Source organism: Argentina silus (genome assembly GCF_951799395.1).
Source record: "Argentina silus genome assembly, chromosome: 10".
Taxonomy (NCBI): Eukaryota; Metazoa; Chordata; class Actinopteri; order Argentiniformes; family Argentinidae; genus Argentina; species Argentina silus.
This window is the reverse complement of record NC_139664.1, coordinates 2234663-2257650: the sequence shown is the minus strand read 5'-3', so window position 1 is coordinate 2257650 and position 22988 is coordinate 2234663. Positions and strand designations below refer to the sequence as shown.

The 22988-nt window shown below is 45.5% G+C and overlaps 1 protein-coding gene across 1 annotated transcript; it reads right to left on the bottom strand.

Annotated features, from left to right (window-relative positions):
* Nucleotides 1-14688: 14688 nt before the first annotated feature.
* Nucleotides 14689-22982, bottom strand: hormad1 (HORMA domain containing 1; the record flags this gene model as incomplete). Its single annotated transcript, XM_083679791.1, has 15 exons — nt 14689-15537; nt 15741-15809; nt 16103-16186; nt 16804-16862; nt 17030-17087; nt 17733-17837; nt 18235-18392; nt 18691-18842; nt 19218-19285; nt 19971-19997; nt 20485-20505; nt 20653-20689; nt 21515-21578; nt 22562-22706; nt 22950-22982. 15 exons carry the CDS (start codon nt 22980-22982, stop codon nt 15445-15447), a joined length of 1173 nt encoding a protein of 390 aa, XP_083535917.1. The 3' UTR covers nt 14689-15444.
* Nucleotides 22983-22988: the final 6 nt, after the last annotated feature.

The following is a 22988-nucleotide window of genomic DNA, read 5'->3' as shown; positions in this document are numbered from 1 at the left end:
TTGCATGCAACTTGTGCTTGAAGAGTTTGAGAGGTCGATAGGTTACGCTTGGCTTTGGCATGCCGTACAGTAGTTGTGAGTTTTAAAAAGTTTGAACGTTACAGTAACATTGCACAGGCTCTGGACTACTTAGTTTGTGCAGTGCGCTGATGACAACATCGAGGACATAATTCCATCAAACTGGGCTTGTAGGCTGCAATCTGAACCCCAAAGTTTTAGACAATTACCTCATTTGTTGGTTTGATTCTCACTGTTCTGTTTAATTCTCACCTGTTCCATTGGAGCTTGCTTTAACCAACCTACAACCTAAACCCATTGAACAAATTATTATTAAAAAAAAAAACATATCTCTAAATAATTTTTATGTAAACGTTAGCCTATATCACTTTTGATCAGAGATTTGATTCATGATCAATAAATAATTTGAATGTATAATACAGAAAGACCCTGTTGGAAATAATCACAGTTTTAAATGGATGTAACACAGTCAATGTCTTCAAAACAGGATGCTGTCTTAGGAGTTGTATGATTGTAGGTCTGTAAGGTGTTCTGGATGTCATTTCCAGACTACATGGGGCCCTATATGGCCATACTTACAAAACAGACATTGGCTACTTAAAAATATGTACCTACAAGCGTCTGGGGTTACAGTACAATCACAATATAAGTCTAAAACTGGGGAGAAAACATTTTGTAAAGTGGAATATGCCTTTATTGGGCATAAGGCGTATACCAATTTGTTTTTGTTGTTGGATTTGAGTTCTAAGTGAACAGAACATGTATTTGTTTCTGCTTATCCTATGTCATATTATATACCTTAATAACATGATAAATATGTGCATATATATGCAACAGAACCATTGTTTGACTCCAAACTCAAATAACACCCCAACCCACCCCACCTCTCTCTCTCTCTCTCTCTCTCTCTCACACACACACACACACACACACACACACCCAGACACACACACACACACACACACACACACACACACAGACACAGACACAGACACACACACACACACCCAGACACACACAGACACACACACACACACACACACACACACACACACACAGCCTCCCCCCTCCCCTCCCCTCCCCTCCCTCCTCCCATGCCCCTCCACACCTCTCATTCCCACTTGGAATAAAAACCCATTTCTGCAGAAATATCCAAAACCATCTTTGGAATTCCCTAATCAAAGCTGCTTAACAATGTATGACCACTTGCCACTGTACTGCATTATAAATACCATTTATAAAACATTTACATATTGATTAGTATCACACATACTGTTCTATTTTCTGGCATGATAATGCTTGCCTTGCCTTGCCTTGCCTTGCCTTGCCTTGTCGGCGTGAGTGTGTGTGTGTCTCACAGCCACCAGGGTATCAGTCTATCTCTGGCTCACTGTGGTCCAGTCGGTGTCCCGGGCTTCAAGCTGACGGGGTTTCTCTCGTCTGTTTGCCTGTCAGGTCAGTGCCTGCATCCATTTTCTCTCCCGTCCTCCGTTCCGCAGCCGCAAAGCTTCCTCTCCTCCCTCTCCTCTCTCTTTCCCCAATTATTCCCTGCTTTTCCCTCTCCGCAACCTGCCTTTTAATCCATTTTGCATCGTTTGCTGTATTTCTGTCTCCCTCCATGCAGCAGGGATCCTGCCTGTCCGAGCTGCATGTGTGCGTCTCCTGCTCTTGCTGACTGCTTCTCTCTCTCTCTTCTCTTTAATCAGCATGTTAATAAGAAAGGTAACTAATCAATACATTCAATGGCCTGGCCTGGCGATTGATACCATCTCATCCACCCCCCTCACTCTCTCCCCCAGTCAAACACACACACTTACACACACACACACACACACGTACACACACACACACACACACACACACACACACACACACACACACACACACACACACACAGACACACACACACACACACACACACACACACAGAGTTCAAGCACACTAAGCTACAGGGGCCCTCTGTGGTAATTGTTATAGATGATCATTTTCCAAATGTTTGGGGAAAAATTTGTCACATCAATCTAATTACACAGAGTGAAAGCCTAGAGTCAATTTGCTGTCTCACTCTTTTCTCCCCTCCCTCTCCAATAACTTAAGCGTTGTATGTCTATAGGTATTAACTCCCCACACATTCAGCTGATATTTGCAGCGATGTTGTTTTAGTTATTTGGTTATTCGGCCAGGGCGGTCCGCAAAACCCTCAAGGCAGAAACAGGTTGGTCTCAGAAGGGAAACAAATGTTTAAGAGAAATATACTCTCACAGCTTAGGGCACGAAACACAGAGTAAAGAAAGAGCATCTTGCCTGGCACCAAAGCAAATACTGTACATAACCACATTCCCACCCCCCAATATTATTAATAGAAACAAAACTCCTTCCTCGGGATATGGATTCAAACACAGAAATATGAAATGTGGCTCTGCTTCTACTGAGGCACACATAAGAGACATGGCAGAGGATGAAGGAAAACCTTCATACAGAAAGAACAAGGCACAGCTACAACACAAGGTGGCCTTTTAGGGCTTATCCCCCTGACCTTAACCCGATGTGGCAAAAGCCTTCTGGTAACTTCTCTGCAGAGCCGGTGTGGAGTAGCTCCCTCTACGTTTGTCTGTTGAGTTCAAATCTTTCTCCTCTTTCTGGCCTCCATGTCATTTTACCCTCTCACGATGAACAATCGATACGTAAAAGAAAAAGAGCGGTAACATCATATCTCACGTTGTATATCATATGGATTATTGTACCTTTGTTGTGATATTTTCAATGTTTAGAATTTTTTTTATTATTATTGCGTTGGCAACATTTATATCAGTAATGTCTTTTGGAATGTACAATGTTTTTCATTCATTTGTAATCTGTCCTGAGTTCTCGAATATAATGTTTTATCCAAGGCCTTTTTTTTTTTTTTTTTTTCTTAAATTGAGAAAGCTGCCAACTTCTGATTTATGTGTTCTATGAAACATGGTTGGACAAAACAAGAATTCGAAAAACGGGTTGGTGGTGATTCCAATCGTTTTAGTTTGGGAGCTCAGCAACCCATTTTAGAACATTTCCAGAATGTCTTAAGAGACGACACACATTTTAAATTAATCTTGCATCTCTCCAGGTTACTTACAGTTCTCTTGCAGGTCCTGCGATCGTATCAAATAATATTCCTATGTCACTCAGAGTTTATTTAACTAGTTGACAGACTAAATAGGAACTTGACTTATTTGGTATAGGTCATTTTTACAACAGTTACAAAGCCCACACAATGCTTCCTTTAACAGTGCGTTCACATTTTTGTCTGCTTGCACATGCCCTTTAAATTTTGTCATACCATGTCATCACATGCCCTTTAAATGTGTTTAGTCATACCGTAAGTTTGAACCCTTTGGGAACCTGAAGGGGCCGTAACCAAATACATCTTCTGGTTGTTTACACATTTTGAGAATTGCTGCCATGAGAACGTTTATAATGTTTCTTTACAACCTACTACTGTACACTATCTTATTCGGAGAACTGTAAGCATCTACCAGAAAGGGTAGGGTAGCCTATGGTATGGTGTATGGTTACTGGTGTGTTTTTACTATGCTGGAAAAAGCATTCTATAGTTGTATTTTTCGGGGGGGGGGGGGGGATCTGTATATTTACTACTGCATGAACACTGCAATGCGTATTCAATTGATTTGAATCTAATCTAACGAAGGTGGTGAATGTCACTGGCCGATCCCACAAAGCCACTGTATATCAGATTGCTCTGCGTCACAAATCCATGCTCCATACAGTACGTCTTCCTATAGCCTATATCCAGTTTCATTGCATTATCTGCATGTCCGAAGCCTCCCAGAGGGGTTCAGAATGACCACTGGCCCCGCTGACCCTCACTGCCGCTGTCACCCTTCATCACCACGCTCTCCATCTTGGATGGTGTGGTTCCCTAGCAACGGAGGCCAGGGTTCGCGGCTCACGGACTAGAGGCTATTGGGAAATTAATCGATACGCGCCTCGGCCGAAACTCTCAGCTCATCCCCCCTCTCTCTCTCTCTCTCTCTCTCCCTTGTTATGGCCAAATACGGACGATGCAGTTCTCACTTTTCCACACCTCACTCTGTGAGGATATCCTGTTACAGGATGATGTTTCTGTTTGCAGAGGGCCTCCGACTTGCTGAGGAATCAGACCTGTCTGCAAGCCTTCACCTCACCGCTGCTTGGAGCGAAAGGCAGAGGGGTGTAAATGAATCAGGCTGCAGAGGAGGGTTTTATCTGTGTTGATTATGAGGTAATGCTGACCAAAGACTGGATTGGTGCAAGTTTCTTCTCTTATATCCGCAGTCAACGTAACATTTCTGAGGACCGCGCTCGTTGTAAGGTCTTGGATTTGTTTTTATTGGGTTCCTGTAAATCGGCTCATCAATTACGAGACATAAACACAGAGCTCATGTTCAATAAAAAGAAAAATAACTGCTTGCGGGATTTATAGAGTTCCAAAATAAAGATGGACCTCTGGTTCCAGGCATACTGCTATCTAGAATCCCAGGTCTGTTTAGCAAGACCTCTATTTATTATGGAGGTCCCCAAAACCTTTCTAATCAGGCCAGGGTCGGCCACCTTTGATCCCCTCCGACCATACTGGGAGGATGGGCAATATTGGATCACCTTAAACAGTTTAAGACAGAAGGGCAGGGGAGGAGACCATGATGAAAGGATGGGGGAGGATGGAGGAGGAGGCAGAGGAGGAGTGGGGGTAAGGTTAGCAGTGACAACAAACCAGTGCTAATCTGTTCCATGATCAGAGCCATCAAACTGAATGGGGAGGCTAAAGCTAGATCTGTTAGTCCATCTGTGCTGAGTTACTTGGTCTTTTACACTTAAAGGAGAAACACGATTGAAGATCTTTTTTTTTCCTTTTTCTGTCTTTTCACTCCTGTACAAATGATTTCACAGTGAATTCATCACCAAATAGACCAATATCATCAACAAATATCGAAGCTACGGGTCTGTGCTTATTTTTTAACCTCATGTTGACACAATGTGACAAACAGAAACAATCAAGAGCAGAATATTCATAGTTATCGATTGCGAATGGCAAGCAGTGCGAGTCTAACAGTACGACAAGTACGCAGGCATTGCGTTCAACTGCAGATGCACACGCTGGACGACGGAAATGCATCGAGAGACAGCTGCGGCGTCGGCCTTTGGAGGTTCTCTCCACAGATTAGGCAAACAGCTTCCCTCACTTTTGTTGGTCATCCTTTACAAGAGGATGCTGCGGGACACCCAGATGGCTGTCCAGCACGTGGCCGGAGTCGAGCCGTGAAATGACCCCCCAGCTGGACACTGTGGCCAGGTCACTGATCTCCAATCCCCTTCTTTTGGGCCAGCTGCCAGCGGGGCCATGCTAATGGTGCGTCCCCCCCCCCCCCCTCCTTCCTTCCCCCTTCTCAGGGGCCAGGCCACGGGGAGTGTCCAGCTGCCCCCCTCTCCACCGGCCTTTCACTGGACACCAGAGAGCCCGAGGGGGTGGGGGGTAGGGGGTGGGGGTGGGGTGGTGGGGGTTGGGGCAGGAGTTCAGCGGTGGATGAGAGGCAGATGAGAGCAATAGCCACATGGATGGGGCATGAAGGCATGACAGGAGAAAGAGAAAAGGACCTTTTAGCCATCAAGAGTGAGGAGGCGCCTCTGAAAAACTGAGGGAGACAGTAGAGTGTCTGTGTGTGTGTGTGTGTGTGTGTGTGTGTGTGTGTGTGTGTGAGAGAGAGAGTGTGTGTGTGTGTGTGTGTGAGAGAGAGTGTGTGTGTGTGTTTGTGTGTGTGTGTGTGAGAGTGTGTGTGTGTGTGTGTGTGTGTGTGTGTGTGTGTGTGTGTATGTGTGTGTGTGTCTCTCATTGTCCCTGTTCAATGTCTGGTTGAGGCAAGGATTCCTGGATGATACTGAGTGTGTGCCCTTAAGTGGGCATGGGCTCAGCAACACGCTCCATTTCGACGTCTGTCTGCTAATGTGATGCTCTTAAAGACTTGCAGTGCTGTCTCCAGTCTGATGACTTGGCATGGGTCACCCAGCACAGGAGGGGGGGCGGGGGGTGTACCTCTGCTGAGCTGGAGCCTGGCTGCCTACTGAGAGAGGGGCTTTTGGGTTCGGTTGCCTAGAGTAATGTCGATAAATCAATAGGACACACGTCACTGCGGGCCTGAGAAGCCACATGAAACTATCATTGATCGGCAGAAGGTGGGGCACATGGGTGGGTGGGTGTGGGTGTGGGTGTGGGTGTGGGTGTGTGTGTGTGGGGGGGGGGGGGTGTTGCAGGGATGGGAGAGAGAGAACGGAGGTGTTTGGATGGCGAGGGTGTGGGTGTGGGAGTGGGGGAGGGAGGGAGGAGTTCTAGTGTGAGGAACTGAGGCGTTGACCCCCACAATGAAGGCCGGGGTCAAAGGTCAGTGGCGGCCAGTTGCCCATCAACAACACTGCAGAGCCACGTGCCTATCAATAGCTCTCTGTCACAGCTCACCGAACAAACACAGCCTCCACGGCGACTGCTGCCCTGCTCCCTCCCTCCCTCCCTCCCTCCCTCCCTCCCTCGGTCCCTCTCTGCACGCGGCTGTGGTGCTGATCACTGGACCTACTGGGCTGTATCCACCATGTCGGCCCGCAACACAACTGTGTGTAATGTCACATACTGCAACCTGTCACTGTTTTCCCTGAACTGTTATCGTTTGAGAGAACATATACTATAAACACATTAATCACTATTTCAAGTTTGATTCCATTGAATCTGTTTTTGTGTTCCATATTTTGTAACAGAAAAGCTGCCGACCGTCGACCGTCAACCGAAAGAGACAGATTCAAATGGAAGAGGCGACGTACAAAATGGCTCCTCTGCGCTCAATACAGTGTACATCGCTTTGTGCAACCGCCACTTCCTTCGCTCCAGTGTCAACGACCGCAGCATTGTGCAACAGAGCCACTGTAACCAAGCGCATGCATTTCCAGCAGTAGTTTCGATTGCCGATCAATGAAACAACACATGATCAACACAGTCCCGGATATCATGATATCCACCCCCCCCCCCCCCCCCCCTCACTTAGGCCAGAGCAATCGAGCGCCATGATGAACCCACCAGAGAGCCTCAACGTGTGATAAGTTCAATGCCCACTACAGACAGACCAGAGAGTAGAGAGAGAGTAGAGAGAGAGTACGCCGGGTGTCAAGTTCTCGTGACGTTCTGTCTGGCTCGGTTGCAGCATTTTGATCTCTCGTGCTGACCGAGAGAAAAAAGCTTAGGCAATCCTTCAACCACTCCCTCCCTCTCTCTCCCTCCCTCTCTCTCCCTCCCTCTCTCTCCCTCTCTCTCTCTCCCTCCCTCTCCCTCCCTCCCTATATTTCTCTCTCTCTGCACTCTGGCCTTGCCCCTACAGTCGCTCATGGTGAGCTAATGGCCAGCACATTGATCATGCTTGCTCGACCTCCAAATTGGGGTCAACCACAAAAGAGGTCCTCTCCAGTGTCAGAAAACAACTGGTGATTTCAACAGTCATCTGTGCATGTTTTTTTCTTGAATGATAAAAATGAATTCTATATATATATATATATATAATTATATATATATATGTATTTATACGCCATTTATATTATGTTTTTAGCCAAAGTGACTTACATTGCAGTGAATGCATACATTTTTTCAGTATATATGGTCCCAGCAGGAAACGAACCCACAACCTTAGTGTTTCTAGCAGCGTGCTCCACCAACTGATGTCCCTGTTGCCACATACAGTACCCTATGACCATACTTACAGTACACAACCAAACCTTTGACTCCCACAACATATATATTTTCCCCTCACCCCCCATCCCATTTCTTTTCGCAGTGTTATAACTCATAGAAGCTTATAATTTTTTTTAATTGCTCTTGTTGAAGTTCGATAGATTTCGAGTTGCATTCATTTTCCTGACACTTTCATTTCCACCATAGGTATATGAAACAGACAGGTGTAAATACATGGCAGCCTCTGTCCTCGCTCTGCGAGTTTCCATGGAAACGGCTGATAGAGTATATTATCGATCGCAGTGTCCAGTCGGAATTGTGTAGCGCCCTGAACCGACTTTTTTTCTGCTGTGATGGGCGTGGATCAATATCCCGATATTGTATGCTTTTCTCGCTTTCCGTCCTCCATAATAGCAAAAGAGAGAGAAAAAAATATAATTGAAAATGGTAGAGATAGTATTGCCGGAGTATTCTATAAATAGACACAAATGTGACTTGTATTAAATTACTTTAAAAGCCAAAGGTATTTAGCTAGGGATTTCCCATGCGTTGCACAGGTTTTTTTTTTTAGAAATGATGCGCTCGCCTTTTGATGCTGGTGAGCCATCAACACCGTCACTCTGTCACAACCACTCCAAAATCACCCAAAATCACTTAGGCTCACCACTTACACATAGCCCACACTGTCAGGATGCATTTACCCAAATGTTGTACATATTTATCCAAATATTCTCTGTTATTCGAATAAATATCGTTAAGCAACTGCCAAAGGAAAGCAAATTCGTTTCTTACACACGCGATAGTGAGAGAGCGGAACCGCAGTGGACCTCGGGGAGCTCGTTTAAATCTCGCCTGAGGGATCCCCCCAGCTAGGGGTCATGGTTGAAGTCACGGGGCGTCGGATTTAAAGGTGGGCGCTCCTCAAGGTGTCTCTGTCGCCCCGAGGCACGGTCATCACAATTCCTGGAGAGGTGGAAATGAAAGTACACAGAGGACAAAGGCTTTTGGACACTTCTGGAAAAATTAGCCAAGGAGCTCAATGATGGTCAACTACCTTCAACAAAAAGTCCATGCCCTACACCAATATGCTATAGGCAGATACAGTAGTACTACGACACTTTAGCTTGCTTCCCTACAAACGTTATTTCATGACCTTGATATCGGAATGACAAATTACTCTAACAGCCTTTATTTCTGTCCCAGTGTGGTAATCCCTTTTTACTAAAACAAGAGGGGAGCTGTGAACAGAGAGCTAACTGGCTGTGCCTGTTTTACTCCCAGGCAACATTAGGCTTAACAACATTACCTTGCGGATATCCGTGTTTAAAAGAGGTACACACAACATGTATGGATTGAATGTGGTTTATTTGTGGTATGTGGTGTCAGGGAACCTTATTTTACCTCTTCTTCAGCATCAACCTGATATATATACGGTCTTTCTCCCCACACACAGATGTCAATATGTTTGGTCTTCACTGGGAGGAATGTGCCCTTAGGCTCCCATATGAAATTAGCAGACCATTCCCATGTTGGCTCCTTTCATGCCCCCTCTCTTAATGCGGTGTATACTATTGTATCAATAATTCAGCCACAATTTAGTTGTAGTTGTGCCACATGTTACGGGTCAATTGTAATGGTTATATAGCACTGTATGCGTGATCCAGTCTGTCGAGAACTTTGGTGCTCATTTCAGCGGAGTGTTGGTCCAAAGTTCTCGTCCAGTGCGTCATACAGTAGGTCTGTTGTTGCCAGGTTCTGAGTCATGTTTCCAAGGTTTGTGCTCTACAACCGTGGTGGCTGTGGACAACCTTGTCTGCAGAGCCCCAACACAGGCGCAGGCGTTTTCTCCCACGAAGCAGTAAACTAATCCTAGTCTTGATTGGAGAGTATCACCGGTTGACGAATTTAATCTGGTTTGTTACAGTACACTGCTTGGCTGGAACAAAAGCCTGCACCCCCGTACTGTCGATAAAACTGACCACCCTTGCTTTGCACACGGGCACAGGCCCGGCGCATGTGCCCTAATCAGACACACACTGCCTTTAAACAACACAGGACACAACATGGTAACCATTTTGAACGATCAAGCCAAGACAGTATCTACAGGATGTCAACCTCCGGTGTGTGTATCCAAACAGGTCTCGAGGGGAGGGGTTAGGGTTACGGGGGTGGGGGGGAAGGGGGGGGGGGCTCTCCTAGGCTTACGCCATCCCATCCCTATGTTAGATATCTCCTACTATCTGGACGGCTAGCCCCCGGGTAGTTTTAGCTGCGGCGTACTGTAGTGGAGCAGAAATGGAAATCGCTGTGTGTTAGTGCGCGCTGTACGGGAGGAGGGAGCGCGAGGAGCAAAGTGGCTGCCCTGGCCGTCCCGCTGAGATGAAAACCCTTCAGCCCTGAGAGGAGGAAACACTGGCAGGGCAGAAGTCAGACTCCCCAGGCCCTTTCTGCATGTGGAAGGAAGAGAGAGAGGAGAATCAAGGAGTGCTAACTTTTCTCCCCCTCCAGCAGAATGTGAGAGCAATCAAAGTGAGGGCCTGGTGTGAAACTTCAGCTGCTTGTAGCCTACGTGAACTGCACTGAACTGCAGTGTAGTACAGCAGCCTTAGTGCGTGACCTTACGGGTGCTTGTGTGTTAGTGGCCAGTGGTCCACGGTTATGCAAACAGTATCATACCACAGTTACCCATGCTGTATTTCTCATTGCTGATGCAGATGCCCAGTTTCCTCTTTAAGAGACAGCAATGTTTAATAATGAGTATATTCATATCACTGTTGATTCCGATTCAAATTGTTTTAATAATAACAATGTTGCATTCATTGCTGCTTTGGGAATATTGTTGTAAATGCACTAGACAATGTTTACCATTGTGATTTACCAATGTGCCTTTTTTTAAACCTGGGCACCCTTTGGCTCAGTGTGCTAAAACAGTCTTGTGGCGCTAAGAAGGGGGTTCAAACCCAGACAGTCACAGCAGCCTACAGTACAGTACACACCCTCAAGTGCTGTTGACGTGCCTCTATAAAAACTAGAAGTGATGTCTCCCAAGTCATCTGACCATCAGCATGCGTTTCTCCTGCCCGGGCCTCGGTTCCGAAGGTACGGCAAGTCAGTAGTTATTCATCATCCATAATGTTAACGATTACAGCATGTCGATAGCAAACCCAGGAGTTAAATGAGTTTGTGCACTCAGCTACGCCTGTGGACGCGGTTCAAGGTCACTCCTTCCATCTTGACAGAAGGGATGATTCTCAGGCTAGGTTAGAAGCACACACATCTCACCCAAGGTCAAGTGTGCCACTATTTAGAACAAATAGATACATAAAACACTCAATCTTGCGAGTGGGTAAAGTATGGGCTCAGACCTTGGCCGGGTAAAGTCAGCAGCCTCCGATCGTATATTGTGTCCTTGTATTTCAAGTTGACGTCGGCCTCATTAGCAAACCTTATACATTTTCCAAGGGTTGCGATGTGATTCAATGCAAAAGTTTGCATTGATTTTTATCACGGAGAGTGCAATTTGGAAAAGATCTTCAGCTGACGTACAGTATTTATCGTGCAGACCAAAAACCAGCTGACGAAATTTAAACTCTATTTCTTTAAAGCTGCTCAGCAAAAAAACTTGTTTTTTTTCTCCTATGGAAACAGCGTTTAACCAATGCTGGACAGCCAGTTCACGTGGCAAGAGGATACACTTGATTTGGAGTCAGTTAGCAGCTCATGCCTATCGTAACGGACAATGGGTGAGGGCAAGTGTCTCCCTCCCCTCCTCTTTCTCTCCCTGCGTGTTTCCCCCCCGAGACACGAGCCAGGGGCCGGGTGCTCTGATGGCCAAGCGTGACATTTAAACCCCTGCCCTCCGGTGGCTTCTTTTTTAGGGGGGGGAGCTGAGGGAGGGAGAGGTCCATCTGAGCACAGAGAGAAAGGGGGTACGGCCAGAAGCTCTCCCTACAACCCCCCACCCCCCCCCCGCCCTCTTCTTTCTCGCTCACCCACCCCCGCAGAAATCCTCAGTGTCAGAACTCGCCCCATTGTGAGGCGCCTTAACCAAAGAAAAGGCCTTTAAACAATTCAGCTGTCCGCTCGCATCACAATGGAGGCACATCCCATTGCTTTGAGCATCTGTTTCAAGTAGGTAGCCATCACTGCCGAACACTGACCATGGAGGCTACACGGGTCGACTAAATCCCCGAATCTGTTCTCTTCAATAACACCTGCTCCATGGTCGCATATTTAACTTCCAATTCAAATCAAATGTGAATTCAACTCCAGGGTACAAGCATGGTGTTACCCAGCAGAGTAGTTTAGGTAGAGATATGATGGTTATTGAAATGTACTGCAATAAAATAATAAAACAGTGGGAAGAAACCTGTTCCTTGGTTCAGTACAAGAGAAGACATTTCATGAGCTGGGCTTCGTCCTCTCAGCATATTGTATAGCCATTTATCGCCCCCTTGTGGTCGTTTCTTTCTTCTTTTTTTTAAGACACTCTTTAATCTAAATGTTTAAAACATTTAAATTGTTGTTTAGGTATTGACAACATGGCTATGTAATTTGAGTTTGTATTCGGAGAACACTATCTTATACACCGATAGCAAAGGGTTAACATCACACACGTTGCTCTGCTTAGGAAGCCCTAATCAGCTAGGAAACATTTGCTGTCCTTCTGGCAAGGTCAAAGGGGTCACAGTCCCTGGTTGAATGTCCAGTCCCTCTCCCCCCAACTCCCTCGCTCCCCCATCCTGCCCCTTAAACCCCAACCCCCCCCCCCCCCCCCATGTAGGCACATAGGCCCTCCAGGCATAATCACACTCTGTATGTGGCCTGAGAGAGAATCTCTAATCAAGCAAGCAGGGATGGGTGAGGCTGTCCGTCTGTCCGACAGGGGCTTCCCTCCTGATCATACGGACCGCCCCGGCCCTCTCGTATTGACTCAGGCACCCCTGCCCTAGCACCAGATAGGGGAGGGGAGGGGAGGAGGGTGGGGGGCGAAGAAACAGCCTCTGGAACCCGCCTCATGTTTGACCAGCTGATTGATCTGTTAACACGCGCCATTTGACGTGTGCACCTGAATTTAATTTCAGAATTCATTTCTGGAGACGTGCCGCGTGTCTAGAGACGATGTTGAGAGGGCCTACAGAGGGGGTGAGGTAGAGGAGCGTGGTGTTGATTGGTCTACAGAGGGGGTGAGGTAGAGGAGCGTGGTGTGTTGATTGGCCTACAGAGGGGGTGAGGTAGAGGAGCGTGGTGTGTTGATTGGCCTACAGAGGGGGTGAGGTAGAGGAGCGGGGTGTGTTGATTGGCCTACAGAGGGGGTGAGGTAGAGGAGCGTGGTGTGTTGATTGGCCTACAGAGGGGGTGAGGTAGAGGAGCATGGTGTGTTGATTGGCCTATAGAGGGGGTGAGGTAGAGGAGCGTGGTGTGTTGATTGGCCTACAGAGGGAGTGAGATAGAGGAGCGTGGTGTGTTGATTGGTCTACAGAGGGGGTGAGATAGAGGAGTGTGGTGTGTTGATTGGTCTACAGAGGGAGTGAGGTAGAGGAGCGTGGTGTGTTGATTGGCCTACAGAGGGAGTGAGGTAGAGGAGCGGGGTGTGTTGATTGGTCTACAGAGGGAGTGAGGTAGAGGAGCGTGGTGTGTTGATTGGTATGTGGGGTTTGATTCATTTGTGCGCCTCACTGTGGAACAGCTAAAACACTTCTCTTTGTATTGGGCCACAGCGGGATGTTGGTGACTCCATTTTAAGATTCATCAGTACCATCAAGTAGCCAACTGCTAATAATTACTGCTGTAAGGAATGGAAATCCACCTGTTCAATATGATAAAAAAAAGGGTTTTGAGTCTGTAGGGTTTTGGGAAATGTCAACTAATGAAATGTTGATTTGGAGGAAATGTATAAATGTTTATACATTTACATTGTGTACATTTTGGTTGGGTGGCCTGTTCTGCGAAGGCATGCATATCTTAACGGACTGCGGCTACAACTTATTAAATTAATCAGTTAAAATATTTTGCCTGCTTTTAACTACAAGGTGGTACGATATGACCACAGGTTTTAACTGTCATTGCATTTCATCACTTATCAATACTGCCAGAGGCCATAGCTGTCGTAATAATAAAAAACTGTTGAAAAATGCCACCGTAGAGTCTGAATGAGGTTAAGCCCGATTCATTTCACAGCTCATAAAGATTGTCAATTCACTAGTGTGTGGTTATCAACAGCGCAGAGGGCATTGCATCGGATTTCTCAGTCCATTCTGCTCTACACTTGAATGTTATCTCCAATGTCCATAAAGAACAGAGACAATGAAATAAACACATTCTCGGGTCCCAGAGACAATGCCCTATGTTTGGATGTAGGGGCTGCTGATTTGATGGACTCTCTCCCCCACCCCCACCCCCACCCCACCCACACACCACCACCCCCCCCCAGCCCAGTGCAGACATAGAGGCCTGGCTGGATATGCATCACAAAGGCTTCCTGCAGTATTGATCGGCAGTGGGTTAAGGCAGTCTATCAGCAAATGCCCCTCTCTCTGGGAAAAACAACACCAGATTAAAAACACACCGCAGCCGAGCGGGGAGAGGCTGCTGATGGTCCGGTTATCTCGGCCCAAAGGTCAGTGTGTACAGATATAATCCACTTTCACTTAACAGCTTCGTTGAGGCTACATCGCAGGCAAATGGCGGCGATTCACACAGACTTGCAATCACTCTTTGAGACTGCTTGTGAATGCTATTGCTGTTTGCAGTGAACATGCCAGAAACTGCATCATGTTTTGCAGACAGGAAGCCGAGGCTCTTTAATCTTCGATTGCATCGAGCGCTTACATTTCCTCTCACCGACCACAAGGTAAAAACAGGTGCACACAGGTTTGCTGCTGATGGAAGCAGAACACTATCCTGCTGAGCGAGAGCAGAACCATCTGTTGTAATAACCAGAAAAACGGCCATGTTCACAAAGGAGAAAAAAACAGTTTAACTCTAACAACGTAAACAACTTCATCAAAGACCTGTGTAATACTGTGATACTGTGGAATCAGACCGTATATTTGACGATGTAAGAAATAAAAACCAAACTTTGTACATACATTCGTACTGTTACGAAAGGTTCATGGTGCTCCTCGGACAAACCATCATCTCACACAATCAAAATCGTTTCAAATTGTTCGGTACTTACAAACAGCACAGTCTTTACAAACAGCACAGTCTTTACAAACAGCACAGTCCTTACAAACAGCACAGTCTTTACAAACAGCAGTCTTTACAAACAGCACAGTCTTTACAAACAGCACAGTCCTTACAAACAGCACAGTCTTTACAAACAGCAGTCTTTACAAACAGCACAGCACTTACAAACAGCACAGTCCTTACAAACAGCACAGGTGCTAAAATATTAAATTGTAAGACACACCTTTAATGTCACCCTACTTCATATAAGATTGCAACTAAACAATGGAACAAAAAGGATAAACGTAAGGAGACTGACTAGAAAGAACAATTTCCTTTTGTCATGACAGAACTAGAAATGGTTTCTTCAGTTGATGAATAGGGGGGTTCCAGCCTCGTTGCCAGCAGTGGACACTTCTAATCTATCACATCACTGAAATGCCCGTGTGTCAAATGAGGAGTAAAATCTACACGTTGACCCCGGTGTGTCATGGGTTGGGTGGAGGGGTTGGGAGTTAGTAACGGTCCTTGGGCTCACTCAACTTGCGCTGCTTGGGCACAGGGGTCTGGACCTCTTGACTGTTGGGGAACTTAAACTGGGACTTAATCTGTCAATCAGAACAGGTAGGTAGGTGAAGTCTATACAAGTGACAGAGAGTTTCAACTGGTACATGATATGATAAACTACAAAATTCAGAAATCTGTTATTACTTTTGAAGCATTCATGTGACCAAGCCACACCCTGTATGTATGTATGTGGTTTGTGCGTCTGACCGTTGCTATGACATCCTACGACTAGGGCATGTCTCACCTTCTTGTTTTGGTAGGGAGAGGGCTTCTTCTTGTTGATACGCTTCACCTTGCTGTCAACCTTCCTCTCCTGTGTGTGCGCGCGCGCGCACACACACACACACACACACACACACACACACACACACACACACACACACACACACACCACACACCACAGACACACAGACACCCAGACACACTGTAGTGACAATACATTCTCCAATTCAAACAAGACAAGTTGTAGACCTCATTTAAGTAACATCACCCAGTAGGTTTGAGAGAGCCATTTTCAGCCCGTTGGGACTGGGAACACAAGTCAAACGTTTGGATTAAAGTGACGAAATACAAATTCTGAGCCCCCAAGTAGTTAGGAGAACTGACCATGGTGGCCTCAACGACACGTCCGCAGCGGGTCCTCTTCATCGCCACCTCCAGGTCGGAGGTCCTCTCCACCAGAGTGTCCATCTGAGGCAGGAGACCCTGGTCAGTCCCGATTCACAGGTGGAGTCACACTTACAGTACCAGTCAAAAGTTTGGACACACCTTGCCAAGAGTGTGCAAAGCTGTCATCTAAGCAAAAAGTGGCTACTTTGAAGAATCTAAAATATAAAACATATTCTGGTTTGTTTAACACTTTTTTGTTTACTACATAATTCCATATGTGTTCCTTCATAGTTTTGATGTCTTCAATGTTAATCTACAATGTAGAAAATAATAAAAATAAAGAAAAACCATTGAATGAGAAGGTGTGTCCAAACTTTTGACTGGTACTGTACATTCATGTTCCTATCCTGCTGCTTACTTTGCAATCACTGTATTTGTGAGCCAGCATGCGGTGGCAGTGTTTCATCACTTTTGACTCCACGCAAACTGTAGCTGTAAAGCTCTATGAAAATATGATATTTCTCTTCTACAACTTTGTGTTTGTTGAAAATGAAAAACTGACTCTGCCTCAGCACAGGGGAGCAGAGCTACAGAAGGATTGCTCTCTATAACAGACATTTGGCCTACCATTACAGTACATAGCACTGTATTGTCTGTTTTTATTTTTATTTTTTTATTTTGTGAGCCTTTTCTCCCACCTGTGAGTTGGTGATCTCCTCAGACACCTCAACCTTCTTCAGACTGCTCACCTGGATCTCTTTGTGTGTGAAACGAACCAAAATCACAATAGGTTAAAACACATTCCCCCCCCCAAAAAAATAAATAAATAAATAAATTGCAAAGCAAATCACACTGCAGTTTCCATGTTCACGGAACGTAATTTCCACAGACGTGAGAGAGGAGAGAGGACAGAGGAGGTGTTACCTGCATTGTCCAAACAGAGGTTGTTGTCAGAATTTTCCAAATGTGTCTCTGTGTTACTCTAAAAGTGGAAACACCAAAGACAACGTGACACAGACTACATTCCGCTGACATGGCACCTAAGAAACACTGTTTGAAATTACTTTTGGGAAACAGACTGAAGACAAGTGAATGAATGCACTCCATGACTTTATATTTTATTTTATCTGTGGTCCAGGGGAGGCTGGTGGAGGTAGAAGACTGGCTCATTGTAATGCATGGTAAGGAATGAGGAATGGTATCAAACACGTGATTTCTACCTCCGCCAGCCTCCACATGCTGTTGCATTGTCTGAACCTCAACAATAATAGAAAACAAGGACCTCATTCATGAGGGTGGAACATTCAGAGGTCACGTTGCAGATGGAAATGTGCAGTATAGCACTTCTAGCATTGTGACAGCCAGCGGCACCTGGTCCTAGCATAGATTTGTGCTTATGATGACTGATGTATCGATGATTCACTTATTTTAGACAAGTACATGTTGTAAGTTGCTTTGCATAAAAGCGTCTTCCAAATGTAAAAAATGTAAAAATGTAAATGTAGTGAAGTGTTGGAGCTGAGAAATGTCATAATGCAGAACAGAGAAGGGTCAGCTCTATGCAACACCTTTCTATTTGAAAACAGCCTCGAGCCTTCCTCTCCGTTAACGGAGCCCAAGGCCTCACCTGCTGACTGTTGACCTGCGTCTTCGTCACGGTCCCCCCCTCCTCTTCCTCCATCTTCAGCATCCACCTGTCTCTCACGCAGACAGGCTCCTCCTCCTCATCCACCTGCCCAGAGAGGGACACAGCTGTCAATCAAAAGAAAGCCTCACCGTTCTCTTGACTTGCATTGTTGGTAGAAAATGGATTACAATTGTTAAATAATAATAATAAAATAAATAAATAAATAAATAAATAAAGTATTTCAGTATTTAAACTTTCCTCATAAGGACTTCAATGCTGAAACATTTGATTGGAATGTGTTGGCACTTTTCAACACTTTCCTGCTGAGGACAGTGGCATTCATTGAAACGGTGTTCACTTGTTTGAAAAGTCTTTCCCATGTATTCCAATACTCAAACCCTCATCCCTTCCTACCTGAACCCTCATCTCTTCCTACCTGAACCCTCATCCCTTCCTACCTGAACCCTCATCCCTTCCTACCTGAACCCTCACCCCTTCCTACCTGCTCCAGCCTCTCTCTCTCCGTGGTCACGTCCACCTTCAGGGTGTGGAAGGGGGTGACCACCTCGCCCATGGTCAGTCTGACAGGCTCCTTCTCAAACTGCATGCTGTCACCGTCCCCGTCCTTAAAGCCTGGGGGCTGGTAGTCCTGTGGAGTGACTGAGATACACACACATGCAGTTACACACCCACTTCCACAGTTACACATCCACACATACATAAGATAGAACTTCAAACACTGAACTGAACTTCAAACACTTCAAACTTGGCATGATCCTGCTTCCTATACAGAGCTGTTTAACTGCAAGGAAAAAAAATCACATGGGTAAGTTCTCTTCACCGTGCCAAGAGACACCAGGAGCCCAATCTTCACAATTCTAACTCTATGGGGCCAAAAGTCAGGGAAAACTCCTGGCCCTAGACAGGGTAGAAGCACTGCGGAGTGTGTGTTAGCTACCGTCGTCGTAGTAGGAGAGCTTCATGTTGAGACAGACGTTGTCTGGCAGGGGGCCCAGGTTCTGCATCAGCGTGTACAGTTTGCGCACCAGCAGGATGCTGGCCTTCTTGGTGTTGCTGCAAGGCATCTTTGCCACTTTATTGCTGTTCTTGCTAAAATAAAACAAAGCATAGTTTGATATTAGGGTGTCGTTTTTTTTTTTATCGAATGCTGCCATATCATTATAGCAGTGGTTCCCAAATTTTAACAGTCATGTACCCCCTGTCGGTTATTTTGGAGAGTAATTGATATTCTATGAACATGATCCCTTACATGTTAGACATTGTGATAATATTATTCTGTTGGATCGGGTGCATGCATTTATTTTTGGTACTGAGACTGCAGTCGGCTATTCAACAGGACTGTTTGGGAAGGTAAATCACAGATTTATTTCGTGTACCCCCGAGATCGATCCACGTACCCCCGGGGGTCACGTACCCCACTTTGACAATAGTGGCATTAGAGCATTCGAATTCCCATAGCTATACCTTTCAAAGTCCATCCGGGGTCCACTGCCTGTGTACTGGACTTTGAACTGGTAGCATTCTGTTACCCTCTGCAGGTGATACATAAAACAGTGAGAGGTCTTCATACAAAAAGCTACAGCACATGTGGATGAAGTCCTCTGTGGCTCAGTTGGTGGAGCATGGCGCTAACAACACTTAGGTTGTGGGTTGGATTCCTGCTGGGACCATATATACTGAAATGTATGCTGGGATCATATATACTGAAATGTATGCTGGGACCATATATACTGAAATGTATGCTGGGACCATATATATTGAAATGTATGCTGGGACCATATATACTGAAATGTATGCTGGGACCATATATACTGAAATGTATGCTGGGACCATATATACTGAAATGTATGCTGGGACCATATATACTGAAATGTATGCTGGGACCATATATACTGAAATGTATGCTGGGACCATATATACTGAAATGTATGCTGGGACCATATATACTGAAATGTATGCTGGGACCATATATACTGAAATGTATGCTGGGACCATATATACTGAAATGTATGCTGGGACCATATATACTGAAATGTATGCTGGGACCATATATACTGAAATGTATGCACCCACTGCAATGTAAGTCGCTTTGGATAAAAGCGTCAGCTAAATGGCGTATATTATTATTATTATTATTATTATTATCATATTAAAGTAATTTACAGTGAGTGTTGTTGACAACAGTTCCTTTGGAGTAAAAAGAAAGTTGCAAATTACCGTTGGATTCTCTGGATCAGTGTAGATCTAGAAGGTGACAGGAGAATATACACTTTAAAGTTTTACACTTTTTTTTTTCTTCTTTTTTTTTTTTACACCTTATAGTCAGATGGTTCCTTACCCTGAACGTAGGAGAAACCGTCATCCAAGGCTTTTTAAATATCCACCACTGACTTCAGCTAACTTTAGCCACCGCTAACGAAACATGAATGGGTGTGAATGGGACCAACGTCGCGTGGCTAAAGTTCAACATTGCATTGCAGCAGCTCAGATAAACTTTCTGACTCAGTCGTTACTTTGTGGTGATTTGGCCACAAATGTTGAACTTTACCTCTTGATCCCATTCACACCCACTGATAGCTGAAGTATGAACCATGGAGTATATCAGGGTAAAGAACCATCTGACTATAAGGTGTAAAAAAAAAAGAAGAGTGAACTATCCCTTTAATACATAAAACTACAGTACAGTGTGTTAATAAAAATCCAAATATGATTCTCTAAAACATATACTCACAGACAGGACCACCATTCGCAACTGATCGAAAAACAAGAATTTCAAAAAATGTATTAATTGCAAGAGTAAACCACACTGACAGCAGACCAGCTTAACGTGTATTTACCAAAACAATCATTCAAAACAATCCTGGTTTCCTGATCATGCCATTTCACAAAAGAAGCTTACGTATTTTCTCTGAAGGGCATCAAAGCATCCCTGCATCCTGGATAGCATAGAAAAAAAAGACACATCTAATCAACACCAAATACCGGATCTAACATTTCCCACACGCGTCTGTTTAGAAGGACACTGTGAGCCCTGAGTCATAGGTGTCTTGGCACTGCTACTTTAAACACTACTGTGTGTTCAATGTGACTTAACAGACACACATTCTGGTCCCGTCAAGATATACCACCTCACCCTCCCGTGTCACAGTCTAGAGCAGTCCTGTGAGGATGAAGGGACAGGGCCGGGCCCCGTGTCACAGTCTAGAGCAGTCCTGTGAGGATGAAGGGACAGGGCCGGGCCCCGTGTCACAGTCTAGAGCAGTCCTGTGAGGATGAAGGGACAGGGCCGGGCCCCGTGTCACAGTCTAGAGCAGTCCTGTGAGGATGAAGGGACAGGGCCGGGCCCCGTGTCACAGTCTAGAGCAGTCCTGTGGGGATGAAGGGACAGGGCCGGGCCCCGTGTCGTAGTCTAGAGCAGTCCTGTGGGGATGAAGGGACAGGGCCGGGCCCCGTGTCGTAGTCTAGAGCAGTCCTGTGAGGGTGAAGGGACAGGGCCGGGCCCCGTGTCGTAGTCTAGAGCAGTCCTGTGGGGATGAAGGGACAGGGCCGGGCCCCGTGTCGTAGTCTAGAGCAGTCCTGTGAGGGTGAAGGGACAGGGCCGGGCCCACGTAGAAACAGGAATACTAGAGTAGCTATAGATTTACTGATAACTGATATGGTAGATACTGGATACTGACCACTGTACAATCTGACTGATATGGTAGATACTGGATACTGACCACTGTACAATCTGACTGATATGGTAGATACTGGATACTGACCACTGTACAATCTGACTGGCACCAGGACAGCTGCGCTCCTCTCTAAGGATCATCACTTTCTGCTCTATGGGATGCAGGGGGGGGGGGGGGGGGGGGGTGAGAGAGAGAGAGAGAGAGAGAGAGAGAGAGAGAGAGAGAGAGAGAGAGAGGAGGAGGATGAGGAAGAGTTCCCTTGAGGAGGTGGATGAGGTAACAGCCAACCGAGAGAGAGAGAGATATGAAGAGAGAAAGAAAGAGAGAGAGAGAGTGAGAGAGAGAGAGAGAGAGAGAATCTTAATCAGATTTTTTAACATCTCAATGGGGATGGTACCCTGTATTCTAGGCCTCGTTTGAGACTGGCCTTAACATGAGAGCCCACACATTTTACCTCATCATAGAATTTGGGGTACCATTCAAATGGAAGGCCGCTTGCTATCTATGCTCCTCTACCATGTAGACCTGTCATGTTATCAGAATAAGATGTGCATGTAGTAGAATTTAAGTAATGGTATTTTGAAATAACATACCGTTAAACCGGAGCTGTTGATTCATTCAAAGACTTTATTCATAGAGAATCTGAAGCCGTTCAAATTTGCAAAGTTGACCCTGAGTTTTCGTCTGTCACCTGTTTTTATAGACTCTCATACAGGTCAACGTACCTCTGTTCCTGTCTACTTACACCAATAACATTCAAGAAATACATTTCGTCATCAAGGTGGGCTCCCCCACCTGCCCTGGCGTCTCTTCGTACCTAAATCTTGACGAGCCTGGCTGATTTCAAAAACCGTTTGTTTACGACTTATTTACCCTAACTTTTAATTACTCTATCCTTCACCTATATCAAGCCCTCAATCTGACCTCACCCCTCTTGCCTGCATTCTCCAAATATTCTAGGGCCATCTGTTTGCCCCTGTGACCTTTTCCCCTAGGTGTGGGATCACAATATGCCCTTATATGTCTTTAAATTTACCATATGCACACAAGCAAATACTGCACATTTGCTATGACAGAATTGATCGAATGTATTCTATCTATTATACGGTTTTATACAGCAGCGATGTGTCTTACCTTCAACACATTTGCTCCCATAGGCTTTCTCTGGGAAAAGCCCCCTCAGGTACGTGATGCTGGAGACTGCGATAGCCAGCAGTTTCTTCACAACGATCAAGGATTGCTGTTCCGTCTCAACCACATTGGGCAACAGCTGAGTTCCCTACAAAACAGGTGCAAATGATTCCCTCAATGTTGCGTTTGTCTATGACGATTGAAAAAACGACAGCTAGCTAGCTATCTTACTCATAACAGCCATCCTATAGCCCATTTGACTAGAATTAGGAAATGCAGGCAGCTAACTTCATAATTTAACACAGTAGGAGATTATAGACATAATATTAGACTTACAAGTATTGTCTATCTATGATATCATCTGCTAGCTAAAGCTAGTCAGACACTTTACCTGAGTGTCCCGCACTCGTTGCTCACATGCCATGGTTCA